Source organism: Periplaneta americana, chromosome 3 (genome assembly GCF_040183065.1).
Source record: "Periplaneta americana isolate PAMFEO1 chromosome 3, P.americana_PAMFEO1_priV1, whole genome shotgun sequence".
Lineage (NCBI taxonomy): Eukaryota > Metazoa > Arthropoda > Insecta > Blattodea > Blattidae > Periplaneta > Periplaneta americana.
Genome location: NC_091119.1, coordinates 163,510,184 through 163,527,901, shown reverse-complemented (window position 1 = coordinate 163,527,901; position 17,718 = coordinate 163,510,184). Strand labels below are relative to the sequence as shown.

The window sequence follows — 17,718 nt, the reverse complement described above, 5'->3', positions numbered from 1 at the left end:
TGCCCCAAGGAATAATTAAAATAGTGAAGGAGTTTAAATATTTGGGGTCGGTTTTGCATGAGACTGGAAACTGTAAAGCGGATATAGATTATAGGATAATGCAGGGTAGAGGAGCAATAAAGATGTTGAATGGAGTGCTATGGAGCAGGACAATAACAATGCAAACAAAAAAGAGAATTCTTGAGGTTATAGTGGAAAATATATTCACTTATGGGGCTGAAGGTTGGAGTCTATCGGAAGGCCAAAAAAGTAAGATACAGGCAGTTGAAATGGACGGCATAAGGAGAGGTGCTAGAATATCCAGGCTGGAAAAGAGAAGAAACGAGGATGTTAGAAGGATAATGAACATGGAAGAATCGGTGATCGCAAGAATAGAGAGTAGACAACTTCAGTGGTATGGTCATGTAAGAAGGATGGATGAGGGGAGGTGGCCAAACGTGCTACTTCAATGGTCTCCAGCTGGTAGAAAGAAACGAGGAAGGCCTAGAAATTCATGGAAGGCTGGAATATTGAGGATAATGAATGATAAGGGACTAAATGAGCAGGATTGGAATGACAGACGCAGATGGAAAATGGGAATAAAGGGTAACAACTGAAAAGTGGAGAGGCCCTCAAAAGTAAGTAAGTAAGGAAAATATTTGGGGCTAAGAGGGATGAAGTTACAGGAGAATGGAGAAAGTTACACAACACAGAACTGCACGCATTGTATTCTTCACCTGACATAATTAGGAACATTAAATCCAGACGTTTGAGATGGGCAGGGCATGTAGCACATATGGGCGAATCCAGAAATTCATATAGAGTGTTAGTTGGGAGGCCGGAGGGAAAAAGACCTTTAGGGAGACCGAGACGTAGATGGGATGATAATATTAAAATGGATTTGAGGGAGGTGGGATATGATGATAGAGTATGGATTAATTTTGCTCAGGATAGGGACCAATGGCGGGCTTATGTGAAGGCGGCAATGAACCTCCGGGTTCCTTAAAAGCCAGTAAGTAAGTAAGTCACGTTAAGGTACGCAATATCACCTGTCCAGAATTCCTGACGAGAGAATCTGGCAACCCTATCTGTAAGAGAACAGAGTGTGTACTTAAATAAGACATCAAATGTTATTTAATAAATATACGTTTTATTGTAATTTTGTAGATATATTTTCAAAACAATTTTCTCTTAGTTAAATATTGTTATATGAACCACATACACGAAGCAACAAGTAAAGTAATTTTAAATATATTCCTCACTATGACTACCTGTCACACAGCAAAAAATTAAAGCTATTACGAACCAGTACAGATATTACTCCATGTCTGAAAGATACACTCACACTATTTGCTATTAGCCCTCCTCTTTTGTAAGATGCTGGCTATGAAGAACTCGCCAGCTTTGTATGAACTGCGCACTAGAGGACCACTTGCAGTGTACAGGAAACCCATCGAGTTACCAACATCCTCCCAGTGTCTGAATTTTGATGGTGTTACGTACTCAACTACCTTCAAATGTCGTTTCGTTGGCTGCATATATTGGCCTAATGTGACACAGTCTACACCAGCTGCCTGTAGATCTGGAAGAAATCAAATTTTTTGTCCTTACATAAGCTTCCTCGGCAATAGCTACAAGACTTGGATACAGATTTCATTCTGAAATCATGATCGTCACTATATTAGTTTAGAACACATGAGTTTCTTTTATTTATGTAGCAGGTTTTACAATGTTTATAACATCAGTTAACAGTTAAGTGTACAATGAAGTACACGCAAATCCCAACAAAGAAAAAAAGTCTGTTTTTTTTTTTAATATACATAGAGTCAACTCTGGATATAGTGAACTCGGTTATAGTGAACATTCGGCTATAGTGAACCTAAATCGTTGGTCCTGACCCACATACATTATAAAGTACATTAATATTTCCGTTTATAGTGACCTAAAACTAGAACTTCCCCAAGAAAATATAATTTTAAAATGGCCAAAATGGTAATTTAGGAAACCCTTCCTCCTATAAACTTCCAAGAATATGTTCAGAACAAAATCTCAAATCATCTACTCATTATGTGCATTGAAAGACAAAGGATTTGTTCAGCTTCCTGGAGAGCTTGAAACATGTTAAAGAGAATAGTGTACGCAGTGAGGGAGAAAGGAAGGATTAGTTCTGACTTTTTAAAAAAAATAGGAAGAGAAAGTGTTTTCTTTTGTAAAAGGGAGTAGAGTGATGACCAAAGGGTAAATACATGAAGGATTACAGTATAATGGTCCTCAACCTTCCCTCCCACATTTTTGTAAAAGTGAACCCGTGGAAATTCCGAGGCCGAGTACACAGTAGGCAAACCTCTAGTGGAAAGAGGTGCGAAATAGGTCAGTGCCTACTACCTACATGGTCAGATTAGATTCAAATTTCGAACTGGGACATCTGAATGTCGAAGCATAAAAAGTTTAAGTTGAAAGATAAAGTGAACATTATTACTGATATTGAACGTGATCTGTCCCAAGTGGACATTAATAATGTATGTATAGCAACGTCAATAGTATAAAAACAGACACTTCGATTTTAGTGAACCTCGGATATATGAACAAAATGTGCTGATCCGTAGAGGTTTACTATAACCGAAGTTGACTGTACATAGTTCTAAATAAGCTGATGAAGAGGAATTCACATTGAAAATGAAGTAAGTGAAACATTCTGTAAAATAAGTTGTGAATGTGTATTTATTGACTTCTTTAAAACTGGGACTCAGTTAATCTTCTCCAATCTTTTCTGTTATTTCAATATCCACCTTTTATTAAAACTATAATTTCGCACCTTACACATAGTAAGTAGCTAATTTTTTGTGTTTGTCAATCTGCTGTGAAGATCTATGTACGCAGTTTGAGTGAAATTTTTAACATGAGCTCATTAACAGTTCTCTTGTTTTTTTTTTTTTATGTAGTGTTCTGCTGCTACAAGATTGAGCAGAAGGCAAGAATGCATCACTGCTAGGCATAAGGTTTATTGAATTAATGATAAATTAGTTGATTCTTCAATATATTACGTTTACATCTACAATGTAAATGAGACACTAAAAAGAAACAATGCCATAAAGGCTACTGTCCGTGCATCAGCTCATCATTTCTGAGAGCTGGGATGGTGGAGAATGGTTGCCACATGAATTCCAGGAAATGATTGTTGTTAGTTGTTGGAGACGAGTTTACAGTTCATTAACAAGGTACTTGTCCCATGCAGTCAATAGTCAGTGACAGGTACAGGGAGTTATATTTTTTTAAAAAGGTTGTTCTGTATGGTTGTGAAACTTGGACTCTCACTTTGAGAGAGGAACAGAGATTAAGGGTGTTTGAGAATAAGGCTCTTAGGAAAATATTTGGGGCTAAGAGGGATGAAGTTCCAGGAGAATGGAGAAAGTTACACAATGCAGAACTGCACGCATTGTATTCTTCACCTGACATAATTAGGAACATTAAATCCAGACGTTTGAGATGGGCAGGGCATGTAGCACATATGGGTAAATCCAGAAATGCATATAGAGTGTTAGTTGGGAGACCAGAGGGAAAAAGACCTTTGGGAAGGCCGAGACGTAGATGAGAGGATAATATTAAAATGGATTTGAGGGAAGTGGATATGATGACAGAGAGTGGATTAAACTTGCACAGGATAGGGACCAATGGCGGGCTTATGTGAGGGCAGCAATGAGCCTGCGGGTTCCTTAAAAGCCATTTGTAAGTAAGTAAGTAAGTAGTAGTAGCAGATAGCAGAATCGCTATTTTCAACTGAACATGGCTCTTTCCTTATTGCACTTGAAGACCACCACTACATTCCAAGTTGGCGGGTAAAGAGTAAGTTTTTATTGAAAACAGCAATTCTATAGCTTGCAATGGCATTTTCGATGTATGGAATTGTTTTATTGGAAGCTTAAATGCGACTTTACCTACCAGTAAGCTATCAGAGGACTCATACACTGCTGGAACATTAATGTTTTTGCTTCGGTTTCAAGCATATTGCAAAGTACAGTCACTTACAAATACGAGTAATCAAGTGATCACTTTCAATATGTGTTGTAAATTTAACATACTGCAAACATAAGCCAATTCAATTTAAATTTTGTAAAAATAAATAATGTTGATCTCACCAGAAGTACCAAATGGACAAATTACCAATTCTAACTCTGAAACGGACATGCTAGGAAAGTACTTTGTTACTGAAGTTTGTAACGCATTAAGGTGTCGTGTGTCGCAACACACTGGTTTAGTCAACTGTCCAAAGACAGGTTTGAGGCAACTAAGGCAGGAGATAATGGGATAGGGTGGCCAGTTCCTTTCTCTTTCCATTGCATACATTGCCGATTAGCTACATGTTACACTGCCTGCCATTAATACAAAAAAAAAATCCTGGAACATTACCTAACATTCAAGTCTCACGGTAACCATAACAGATAATTCCGTAGGACCAAAAATTAATTTTTACATAGATTGCTCACTATAAAAGCCGGACATATTCCAAGAAGTAAAAAAAGTTCACGAGAACCAACGAAAAAAGGTTTGAGACTGTAACAAACCAATGATGACCCAATACTTCTTCGATCACAATGATGATAATGATGATGTTTAAGTTTGCAATGTGAATGTAGCTTCCCAGTCATAGAATTTGAATGAACTAAATATATAGTGAATCTATGAGCAACTAAACATATACAGTACTAATGAATTCATGATCAACTAAACATACCACAATTTATCCAATCTTCTGCCTCACAGTGATTCATTACTATTCATGTTCTGACATGTTTTCTGCCCTGTATTTTTGAAAGCATGAGCAGATAGTACAATCCTCCACAAATCTATACTAATAATAAATCTGTAGCCGAAATTTTTCTGGTAATTTTCGATTTTCCAAAAATAATTGATCCTAACATATATAATTAACCACTCTGAAATCGAAAATCGCTCTTTTGAAATTTTTGTTTGTATGTCTGTCTGTCTGGATGTTTGTTACCTTTTCACGCGATAATGGCTGAACCGATTTATATGAAAATTGGAATATAAATTAAGTTCGTTGTAACTTAGAATTTAGGCTATATGGCATTCAAAATATTTTATTTAAAAGGGTGTTATAAGGGGGCTTGAATTAATTAAATCGAAATATCTCCCTTATTATTAATTTTCATGAAAAATATTACATAACAAAAGTTTCTTTAAAACTAATTTCCGATAAGTTTTACTCTATGCAAAATTTTGATAGGACCGATATTTAATGAGATAAATGAGTTTCAAAATTACAATAACAACGCCATCTAAGGCAGTGTAATGAAATAAAAAACAAATGACTTCGTCTATAAGGGGCCTTGGACAACAACAATCGAAAGCTATGAAATATAGCCTACAGAGAATGTTTCTGTGTTTGTATGAAGTAATATCGGAAGCTAAATTAACCGATTTGTATAATTAATTATTAATTCACCATTGGAAAGTGTAGTTTCTCTAGATGGACATAATGCTATAATATTATTACAGTAACTTCTGAGTGAATCGAGGAGAGGTAAGATTAAAATAGCTTCTTATGCACAGAAAACTTGATAGGCTATTCTGTAAATTCGTTTCCTGTATTTCGTAAAATAATCTTTATGACCAAATGAGTGGTCTCTGGATCAAAATGATAGCATTTTAATTTTTTAAATACAATTTAAATTAAGTAACATAATAAACGATTTATCCGTCTATCAAACACGAATGTTCCCTGGATCAAATGTCCTATTTTAATTATGTAATTACTTTATATTTATTTCTAATGGGTGCAGCGGAGCACAAGGGTACGGCTAGTTCTTAATAAGAATATAGGCTACATACCTGTCAGTGTTTGCTGAACTTCATCATCTGTTTCTCCGAGCCCAAGCATAATAGAAGATTTAGTGATAAGTTCTGGGTTTGTTTCTTTTGCAGCACCAAGAACTTTCAAAGACTGCCTGAAATAAAAGTTTCAAACGAAATGTTAGAATTATATCTGATAAACAATATTCTTCTATTTAGACAAAATATATCGTCCCTGATCAACGTAAGTTGGCTCTGTTAATCTATGAGATTATTAATGGCCGATACATCTATGCTATATTGTTATAATCTAAAACATCCATATTGATACCAAATGAAATAAAGAAAAAAGATAAAGTGACTCTTATCATAGGCCATAGAGGACTATGGGTTTGAGGCTCCCACCTTTGCAGGCAAATGGAATTAATAACAGAGACGTCAATTCCGTTTTTACTTAAATTATGCTTTCTCCCTGTCTCTTAGAAATTTGAGAACTAAAATCAGAAAAAAAATGTACAATCCTCTAAGAAACATAAAAAGATGACACATTATTTCTGTTAAACTAGTGTCTTTGTAAATCTTGTAAGATCCTATCCCACTGCAGTACTATATAATATTATAATGCTTCAAAATGTTTTGCACTGTTTCACACTTGTCACCTGGTTTTGAAGTGTATTTTAGTAATTGAACCTATCAGAGTAACTTTTACTGGACTCTAAATAAAAGAATTTTGCGTATAATTCGCGATTTTCGATATTTCGTGGAAGTTCCTGCATTAATTATCAGGAGTCGACCATACTTGCTAATTGTGCCAATTAGTACAAAACAAATGTTCCAATCAGGGTTCCCACCAGTCATCACATAATCCCAAATAATACACATGGAAAGATTTTGGCGAATCAAAATTCCATATAATACACATGGATTGAATCCTGAAGTCTCGTGCTAGACGATGACGACAAATTAGGCAAGTCCATATTCTTACTATAAATGATTTGCTTTTCTAAAATTGCAATGCTATGCTATAAGCAGTAACATGAGCTGCTGCCAGGAAGTCAAAAGGAGGATAGCAAAGGCAGAGGAAGCTTTTAAGAGAAAAAGGAATATCTTCTCCATACCTCTGGAAAAATAACTAAGGAAGAGATTAGTAAAGCGCTTGGTGTGGAGTGTAGCATTGTATGGGGCAGAAACATCGACATTACAACAAAGTGAAGAGAAGCGACTAGAAGCACTTGAAATGTGGATATGGAGAAGAATGGAGCGTGTGAAATGGACAGACAGAATAAGAAACAAAGCTGTGTTGGAAAGAGTAGGTGAAGAAAGAATAATGCTGAAACTGATCAGGAAGAGAAAAAGCAATTGACTGGGTCACTGGCTGAGAAGAAACTGCCTACTCAAGGATGTATTGGAAGGAATGGTAAACAGGAGAAGAGTTCGTGGCAGAAGAAGATATCAGATGATAGACGACATTAAGACATACAGATTATATGCAGAGACTAAGAGGAAGGCAGAAAATAGGGAACACTGGAGAATGCTGGGTATGCAGTGAAAGTACTGCCCTTGGGCAGAACACTATAAATGAAATGAATGAATATAAAAATTTGGATCTAATATAAAAATGTAATACCTGTAATGAGCTCTACGATCTCTGACGTATGGAGTAAGTTTTTCAACTGTCTCAATGTTGTGTGCAAACACATCAAGTCCTGAGTCCACAATTGTCTTCACAGCTACAGTGTCTCCACGAAAATCTGGGACTAGGCATTCCACTAAAATGCTCGAGTTCCTGGACAAACATACACAACAAGAAACAAACATCATTGTAAGTATTTTCTTAATAGATAAACGTATTAATTTTCTTTCTTAACTTTTTCGTTATATAAATATAATGAGAAAATATTGTGATGGACAGCGGCATATATTGTGGGCTATCAAGGGTATCACTGAAGCCCATGTCCAAATGAAGAGTAAGGGAATACCAAAATGATTTATAATAAATAACTTCATATACGCTTTCTATTTGCAACTATTTCATAAATTTCGCGCAATACAAATCGCAGGTTATGTTCAGTTCCAAGAAGAAGGCTATGGATGGATGGTTGTATCACGGCCTTCTGAACAAGAAGGATTCATGCGGCACTGGGGGAGTAAGGGGTGGCGAGAGCAGGGAATAGTACCTCAAGGCTTCGGTTTCTCGAATTGCGGCCTCAACCAAACTATCCTCGAATTCCTCTGAGCCGCTTTGGATATACAGAATGTTTGTGGACAGTGAGACTACAGAGAATTCTGAAATATATTTTACAAATTTTCAGTAAAATTGCGCAATGAAGAATGAACAATAACGTATTTTAACTATTCCGTAACAAAGATATCTGACAAAGATGTACCTATAAATAAAAATATTCACAAAATCCATTTCTCCATACAGGTTGTAACCAAGCAGAAGCTTTGGGCCACGTGTTATTGTTGTGATGAGAGGAAGTAAAGCCTGCTGTTGCATGCACTGAAGAATGTGCACATTTCTTTATTATAGAGGCAATTGGGCAATGTATTTATAATATTTTTGTTTAATACTGTGTGAGTTAGATTCTTCATAGATAAATATTCAATGTCTGAATCATATAAAGTGAAAGAGTTACTGGATAATTCCTTTCCTCAGCTTAAGTACGAAGATAAATTTGTAATCGTAAAGAGTGGAAGGCCGTCTCCAAATCATAACCACAAAGTGAACAAAAGGAAAAAAAATAAGAATCCCTACAAAACGTATTTTAATGATGATCTAAAAGAGCGAGAAGAGCTAAGGTCTAAAAGAAGAAAGTACATATAATGTATTAAAGAATATTTAGTGAAGTTTGGACACTGTTATGACTCACAAACTAAGTTAATATTTGAATCTCAGAAATACTTGAAGTTTTGAAGTTTTTAAATTGTAAGAATTTTTATATTTATGATGCAAACCTTCTTATTGATATATTTTCTAAACTAAAAAACCTTAAAGCTTATATTTTGATTTTGTGCATTTCAAAAACGAACTTAAAGTGTTGTATTCTCTTAAGGAGTTCTCTCAAAAATTACTCAAAGGGAAAGACGGCTGGAGTTCATGTATCCATAAAATAGATAAATGTGTGTGTGTGTATCCAATGCCCACCCACTTCACTTGCGTGATTGGGGTTCCACATGCTGCGGATAGATGGCAGAGCTGTGACCCATTTTCTAGTTGTACACCACTTCGACGGGTCATGCTGTACATAATGTGTATCTGTGAAGAGTTATGTCGTGTACTAGGGTGAGTGTATGTGTAAGTATTCGTGTAAGTGTAGTGTCGGGAATGAGTGATGATGATGAAGATGAGGAAGGGAAAAGGGGAAACCCAGTGCTGGCACATAGCCTACTCCTGTCGAATAGTACCAAGGGAGCCACCAGGCTTAACGTCCCCATCCGACAGACGAATCACTATCAACAGTGACATATGCCTTCTCTTCATATGCACTGTGGAGAGATTTGAGATTTAACCCAGGCATATTGGTGCACAAGCTAGTGATTAGAAGTTGAGCACTGCCATCTCTGCTAGTCCCGAGGTAAAAATTTTATATTAAAATCTCTGAACCCGCCGGGAATCGAACCCGGGCCAGCTAGTCTGGAGGCAGACACGCTACCACAGAGCTAACTCGGTGGACTATAAAATAGATGAATTTAAATGTATTAATAGTTAAATATTGTATTACGATTACTAACAATATCCAACACCCAATTGCTGAAATACTCTCTACTCACATTATCATGTGGCTGCAATTCCTGAAAACAAATGAAGTGGAGCATGGCTTTTTTTTATTAGACATTAATTTCGAGATCTTACAGGGGATATTTTTGTAATGTATGCGATTTCCGTTTATGGGGACTAAAAAAAACTAAAATAAAGTATGTCAGAATAACTCTCATACATTGAAAGACAATATAAGAAGGGAAATTGCAGCAATTTCAGAGGAAGAACTTAAGCATGTTAATGCAAATTTTATTAAAAGGTGTGAAAGATGTGTTGTAACACAGGGACATAATTTCCAACATCTTCCATGACAAAGGTAGGTAGGTGGTTTTTTGTAATCTGCATGAGCATTTTATGTGCATGACTTGAGGGGCTATGAATATCAGACTCTGCCAGCAAACAGTGTGCTTCCTGCTACCACATGTGACTACACACTCATGGATGAACGTCTATTTTATGGTTCTGTAGAATGGCAGGAAGAACATTAAAATGAAATAGTGTGGAGTATGGAGATCCATAACACAAGAAAGAAGAGGATCCTACAAGTCATTGTAGAAACCAATCTGACATATGGAATTCTAGATTGACGCATCCTGTTTACATGTGATTTCCAATTTTTCCTGTAATTATATATTTTATTCTCTGCTATTAAAAATGCAGTGCAATTGGAAAGTAATGAGCAATAGGATGTGTATTAATATATTACTATCAAACTTATAGAACTGATACTTACTGTCGCTTGATTTCTCGTACGGTTTCTGCAAAATGATGAGACCCTCCATCTGGCAAATCTGTAAAATTAAGAAGAGACAAGGTCTTACATAACACGAATATCTTTCATTCTATTTTTGGATATACACTAAAATGTGTATGTGAAAAACTCCAGTAACAAAGTATAATGTCCACACACCTACTACATATTATTATTGTCATTATTATTATTATTATTATTATTACTATTATTATTATTATTATTATTATTATTATTATTATTAAATCAAGAAAAATGTAATACATTTCAAGTTCAGAATGTTCTTTACTTATATGTAATACATAATCAGTTACCTAGAAACTTTACAAGAAGAAAATAAAACAAAAGCAAAAGCTTTACTATTTGAATTTAAAAAAATGTTGGGAGGATTGAATGGAGATTCTGCTCTTCTACACCATAACCAAAACAGCATCGCAGTAAAGAATATTTAGAGTATTTCTGTCCTCAATTTTAATCCACATTTCTGAGAAAAATATAGGAGATATGGAATTTATGTAAACAGAAATGCGTCATTTCCTCTATAAAATTGCATGGTGGGGTGTGTATATTGTAAATTTTCTTCAACCTGTATAAAATATACAAGAGAAGGTTATTTTGCACAACTGTATACCTGAATGTTCAGTGAAATTGTGCAGAGATTACCAGAGAATTAACGAAAATTCTCATAATCTAAAGTGCCTCTCATGTATTATTTGTAGAGAACACAAAAGAAGCTACATTTTAACACTATCTACATGTATACTTCCAAATGCTGTTTATATAAGAACTAAACGTATATCTATTATTTTTGCCACTAGATGGTGATGTAAACTTTTCAGACTCTGTGCAAAGTTATGCCACTTTACGATACATTAAGTTTATTTTAGAAGATGGTAACAATAAGGGCACATTTTAATCATTTTGTCTATGAAATTCTTCCACACATAAAAAAACTGACGACACCATTAGAGGTGAGGTCTGGTAGCATTTTGCCATCACTGCTCTGAATTGTGACAGCTCTGGAAACTCATGTGTCAGATAATGGCAATTTTGTCAGTGTGATTTTTGTGTTCAGATGATTCTTGGCAATTGCTAATGTTTCCTATCACGAGCCAACAGATGTTTATTTTTATTGCTTTTCTGCAAATTGGCATACTGGTACCATAAGTATTGTTGATACAATATTGATTAGCGTGTTGAGCAAAAAACATGTTGTGAGTTGTGTTATTGCAATGTGTGGACGCATATATCCGCCCAAGAATGTACATAGCGAGTGCATTTGGTAATATGTGGATGTAGCTTGAGTATCAAAGAGTTGCCGACGTTAACCATTTGAGTGGGATGATAAAATTAATTAGATCCCAGTTATCTTGTCTTTCAAGTTAGTATGAATCTTCTGACTCGGAGTTGTTTGGAACTGTCACATACAGCCACATATACATACATCAGTCGCCATCGCTATGAGTCATATATTGGGTGAAGATGGCAATTTCTCGTATCTGTGATTTTCGAACTACAGTCACAGTCAGAAGCAGCGACAAAATCACAAGTCTTCAAATCACACCCCACCATTACAGACTATATGACATTTTCAAAAAGAGGGTAAAATGAGAGTACATGCGACTAGAAATATAACTTCCCTTGTTTTTTTCTAGAAATAATTCTGAAGACAATGTATCAACTAAATTACATACAATCAAGAGTTTCTACTAAAATATACTAAAACAAAATTCAAGCTTCAGAAAATGGTAGATATCCACTAATCTCAACCCTTCCATTAAAAATTACAATGCTTACCATCTCTATCAACTGAAGTAAGAACTACATAGTCCAGTCCCCAGCTCGCAATGGCAGTGGCTGTGTTTACTGGTTCATTAGGGTCAGGAGCTGGAGGTGCACGTGATGTCTTCACTGAACAGAAACGACATCCTCTTGTGCACGTATCTCCTAGAAGCTACAATTTCAATTAACCACATATAATTTATTAAAATACTACACATTTACATTTTATGCCTTACTGTAATAACCCCAGACTGAGAAAAATACCACATGAAGGAAGAGGAAAAAACAGGGAATGTCACAGAACAGCACTACTGAGAAAATCAAGTTATAATACTTTTAACATTCCTGATTTTAACCAGTGCACCAAATGTATAACGTTACTTTATACATACTATACTATACAGAATAGATAAATTTCAAAATGCTGTCATTCTCTCTGATTCTAAAGCAGCATTATATGCAATAAATTCATATAAAACGATGTCAATCCAAATTAAAGAATGTCACAAAATGATCCAACAACTTCAAAAACTACAGAAAAGAATTCAATTGCAATGGATACCTGCACATTGCGGAATTGCTGGAAATGAAACTGCTGACTTTCTTGCCAAAAAAGGATCCAATTTAATTCAGAATACAAATACAAGCCTACCTTTTACATCCATCACAAGACTAATTAAAAATAAATATAAAATCAAGCAAAACCAAGCACTATGTACCAAAGCCAAAGATAAAAAATGGAGCATTTTAATAAAAACAAAAAACCGAAATTATTCCAGAAATCCCACGTAAATCTGCAGTAGCAAAATTCAGACTGCTTACAGAACACGATTATTTGGCAAAACACTTGAATAAAATAGGAATTTACACAAATCCAAATTGCCCTCTATGCAACAAAGAAGAAGAAATAACTGAAGATCATCTACAAACCTGTGAAGTTCTACCTGATGGATCCACCACAGAGAAATATTGGAGAGCAAGAACGCTAATGGCTTCGTTGCCAAAGCCCAGCATTAGATAACAACAACAACAACTTTATACAGACATTTTTACTTTTAAACCCCTCGTGCTTGGACAGTTCTTTAGTTTCATTTTCCACCAATAGAATGGCCTATACACGATAAAATTGTTAAAAATGGATATTCCCCCTTTTTACCTTGTACCTTTCATAGATTTAGATTTTCACAGTGTTCTCTGTGTGGGAAAAGGTTGGTTTTTGTTCATGGTCATAAACATAAAAAAAAACATCCTATGTTTCAGAGCAACATATCGGCTTCAACATTACTGAAGGAGAGAGAGAAAAAAGGGGAAGTCTATTTATTTGTTGATTTTGTTACAAGAGTTAGTCTTCAGGACTGGTTCAGTATGGTTTCTGAAAGATAACTAATACTTACTTACTTATGGCTTCTAAGGAACCCGGAGGTTCATTGTCGCCCTTACATAAGCCTGGCATCGTTCCCTATCCTCAGCAAGATTAATCCAGTCTCTACCATCATATCCCACCTCTCTCAAATCCATTTTTATATTCTCCTCCCAACTACGTTTCAGTCTCCCCAAAGGTCTTATTCCCTCCAGCCTCCCAACTTATACCCTATATCAGTGGTCATCAGCACAATGCACCCTCGGGCTAGCATCTCTTACCCATGGATATGATATTGCACTAGTGTGCATCCATGGCTGCTGGCAGGCATGCTGTCTCCCTATCCCTTCTGCACGATGGAGCATATTTCATTGCATTCCTTGCACTTTACCCATTTCAGCGAGTGCTGACGACCACTGCTCTATATACATTTCTGGATTTGCCCATATGTGCTACATGCTCTGACCATCTCAAACGTCTGGATTTAATGTCCTAATTATGTCACGTGAAGAATAAAATGCATGCAGTTCTACAGTGTGTAACTTTCTCCATTCTCCTGTAACTTCAACCCTCTTATCCCCAAATATTTTCCTAAGCACCTTATTCTCAAACACCCTTAACCTCTGTTCCTCTCTCAAAGTGAGAGTCCAAGTTTCACAAACATACAGAAGAACTGGTAATATAATTGTTTTATAAATTCTTACTTTCAGCTTTTTTGAGAGTAGACTGGATGATAAAAGCTTCTCAACCGAATAATAGCACACATTTCCCATATTATTCTGCGTTTTATTTCCTCCCAAGTATCGTTTATATTTGTTAATGTTGCTCCAAGATATTTGAATTTTTCCACCTCTTAATGCAAAGCAAAAATCAGCAATGTTGCCACATAATTTAATAAATTGAAATAAAATCCTGTTGCTCATTTTCAATGCTAGTTGTTAGCAAAACAGAGAGAGAGAGAGAGAGAGAGATGTTGCCCGAACTGCTGTAACTCGTAAAGTAAATAAATACACGAGCTCTAGAATGAAATCCTCATTGGCAACGTGGTGGTTGCGTATGTACTAATTGGCAGATTCACTTACAGTCTGTCAAATCTTCTAACAGAAAATAGGCCTATTAGAGGTTGACTAATTGCAAGAGGGGCAAAGAAGAGAGATACCATCTATCATGTTATGTTATTCAAAAAGCAATAGATATTAGAGCAGTGAGAATCCAAACATTATTTTCCAACGTCCCCTTCTGTTGTGGAAGTGTTTCACATATAATAGGACCCTTCAGTAAGTATATTTTTGAAGAGACTCACCATAATGGTAGCAGTGGCAGTACCATGCTTTCCACCACCCCAACATTCTCCAATGTTCGGACAACGAGCTTCTTCACAAACAGTATGCAAATTCAAATGTCGAAGTTGATCCCTTATACGGGCATAATTGCTGCCAGTTGGAATTTTTGTCTTAAGCCATGGCGGTAACTTCAATCTTTCAGATTCTCCCTTCTCACGCTTCAGCTTCCCATCATATTCATTCCATGTCTTTTGGGAATCTGAGAGAAATTCTTCCAGTCCAGGACCACTAGCTATTCTCTCACGAACTTCTGGTGGAAGTCTTCGTTTCACTTCTTCTAAGGAGATGTGTTTACATCTTCGGCACTGAAAATTACAAATAAAATATTGCAACATTAATTAAACTATTAGGCCTACATTAAAAAATAAAAACGCTACACACATAAAAATGAATTAAGTTTATGTTTATTTTCATAAGCACTGACGTTTTATACTAGAGGTTATACAATGATGTTAATGAAATAGTTTCACTATTAAAATGTGACTTATCAAAGTGCATGACAAATAGGCCTAATAAAATCACTCATGTAGAAAAACTACACCAAAAGAGGATATACTTTCTTTTTTGCTTCAATGGATTGTGTCACATGCATATAGACCTAATAAATTATGCAGTATGTGGGCCTACATAATAACCACATTAAAATACAGTTTCTAATTGTCAGTGTGTCATTGCTCCTGTGAAAGTCTTGTAGCAAAATCGGCGGAATCCGCTCAACGCTCGTTTCACCCAAAAGTGGACGCGAAGAGGTATGTACACCGACAATAACAAACTCTTCAATACATTCACAGGAAAAGCATGCTTCTTTGGTAACTTATCTTGTTTTGCTTAGGCCTAATTTTTTCTTCCAGTTCATCCATTATTCAATAACCAGATTTTATGTTGTTATATTAGTTTGTCATACTGAATGTAATTCATTTCATAATTCAGTTTAGACTTAATTATCCAATACCCTCAGATAATATCTGCGATTTATATATTATTAAACACGAACATTATCAGGATGTCACGCAGAGGTCAAGATTGCGAAACAGATTCGAGAACAGACTGTATGAAAAGGAAATAAATATAAAGATTTCAAATATAACTTCATATATCCTTAATAAATGCTTATAAATCACTAATAATGTGACAAAACTGTCAACTCCTATAAAATACTTCATTTTCAAGACCATACTAACCTCAAACTGAACCTTGCTCCTCAATTCTGGAATGCACGACCGAAACATATTTAGCGCTGGCTGATACTTATTTTGTATATACTAATAAAACTCCATGAAAATATCACAGACACACAAACAGATGCATGACAGTTCGTATTATATGTTTAAAATAAGCTTTTTAAAAACAATTATAACAGTGTACTCAATCTACTTCACCGCCATCTATCAAATTCAAACAGCGTTGCCAACTCGATTCTTACAATCCCGCTATGAAACGGCACAGGAGCCGCTAAATTGTTAATGTAAAATTAGATTTTGCCCCAGATCTAGGATTTTGCCCTGAGAGGATGATTTTGCCATGAGTGACAAAAATCCACTAAAAATCCCTTTAGTAATAAAAATTTCATGTAATTTATCCGCTAAGCCAACACTAAAAACACCAGATCTGTGTTGGCAACACTGACGGCCAATGTAGCCAACTTCAAATTTCGAAATTGTATCTAATGCTCTGGATTTGACAACGAAGTCATCATCCTTCTTGCTTCCCAATATTTTGGGATGCAATATTTTCATGAGCTGATTTTAACCATTTTCTTGAAGGACACCATGTTTTTAAGAGTTGGCGATTGTACTGTTCTTCCTCAACCCCCTATATGAAAGGAGGATCACACCTATCTTCGGTTACCAGGACCTTCGGACCTAGCCGGGAGGGCTTACTTGAATCCACCGACCGTTCCTACCTCTGCCTCCTATGCGACGCATGACAGGCTAGCATAGATAATTACCTGTTGGTCCGCAGGAAATATTTCATTTCTCTCCTACCACTCATTTTTGAGAGGCATTACCCAATCCGCCACCTGGGGACGCGCCCTCTAGGTGTTACAGGTTCCCCAAAGGAAAATTTTGTAAAATCAGATCTCAAATTTTGCTAACACTATTAAATGAAGTAATTAAAGCGTAACTTTTATTACAATACCACTGTGACAATACTTTATCCCGTCATTTTTTTTTTCGCTGCAAAATAATGACTTGTTCAACATGAAGTCACTGATATTGATTGTGCTGCATAATGGATATTATAATCCTATTCTAATTTAATGTATAGCTAATATAGTTATGTCCCACAAATATAACGTAATCTACTCCTGATCAAAATAATTTGAGCATTATTGACATTTAATATATATATATATATATATATATATATATATATATATATATATATATATATATATATATATAAGGTGTGTAAGAAATACAGTGTATAATATTAACACTTTCACAGTATTTATACGGGTACAACACTTTCAGCATCTCCTATACACGTGTATTCACCACTATCTCATACAACTTACTGGCACGAACAGTAAACACCTCTTTATCAGCTTAGTATTTACTAATAGATCATAAAGGCCAGAGGGAGAAGGCTCGGTGATTCACATTCTTTCCAAATGCAGATTTAACTTGGGCGCATAGTACAATAGTTCCATTTTAAGTGTAAGATAAATTACATGTAGAGATCCGTAAAATTAGTGAGACATTATAATGCAGATTGTTCTCATTTTTACAATTTTTTAAAACTTCGTTTCATAATCCCCCAAAAACGCACTTTTTAATAGCGAAATAATGCGGGGGGGGGGGGAAACAAGTTTTTTAATTAATTCCAGCAATACAATAATTTATTTTTAAGTAATAATTTCATAATTTCAGTTTTCTTCTTTTTGATGACACATTTTGTTCCGCCATTGTTAACAAATGAATGTAGC

At 35.5% G+C, this 17,718-nt stretch overlaps 1 protein-coding gene across 1 annotated transcript; it reads right to left on the bottom strand.

Annotated features, from left to right (window-relative positions):
- Positions 1–1,109: 1,109 nt before the first annotated feature.
- Positions 1,110–16,178, bottom strand: Las (lipoyl synthase, mitochondrial). The gene is made up of 7 exons (XM_069822221.1): positions 15,971–16,178; positions 14,750–15,094; positions 12,102–12,258; positions 10,287–10,344; positions 7,418–7,576; positions 5,830–5,945; positions 1,110–1,561 (listed from the first exon to the last, which is right to left on the bottom strand). The coding sequence occupies exons 1-7, from the start codon at positions 16,016–16,018 to the stop codon at positions 1,326–1,328; spliced, it is 1,119 nt and encodes a 372-aa protein (XP_069678322.1). The 5' UTR covers positions 16,019–16,178; the 3' UTR covers positions 1,110–1,325.
- Positions 16,179–17,718: the final 1,540 nt, after the last annotated feature.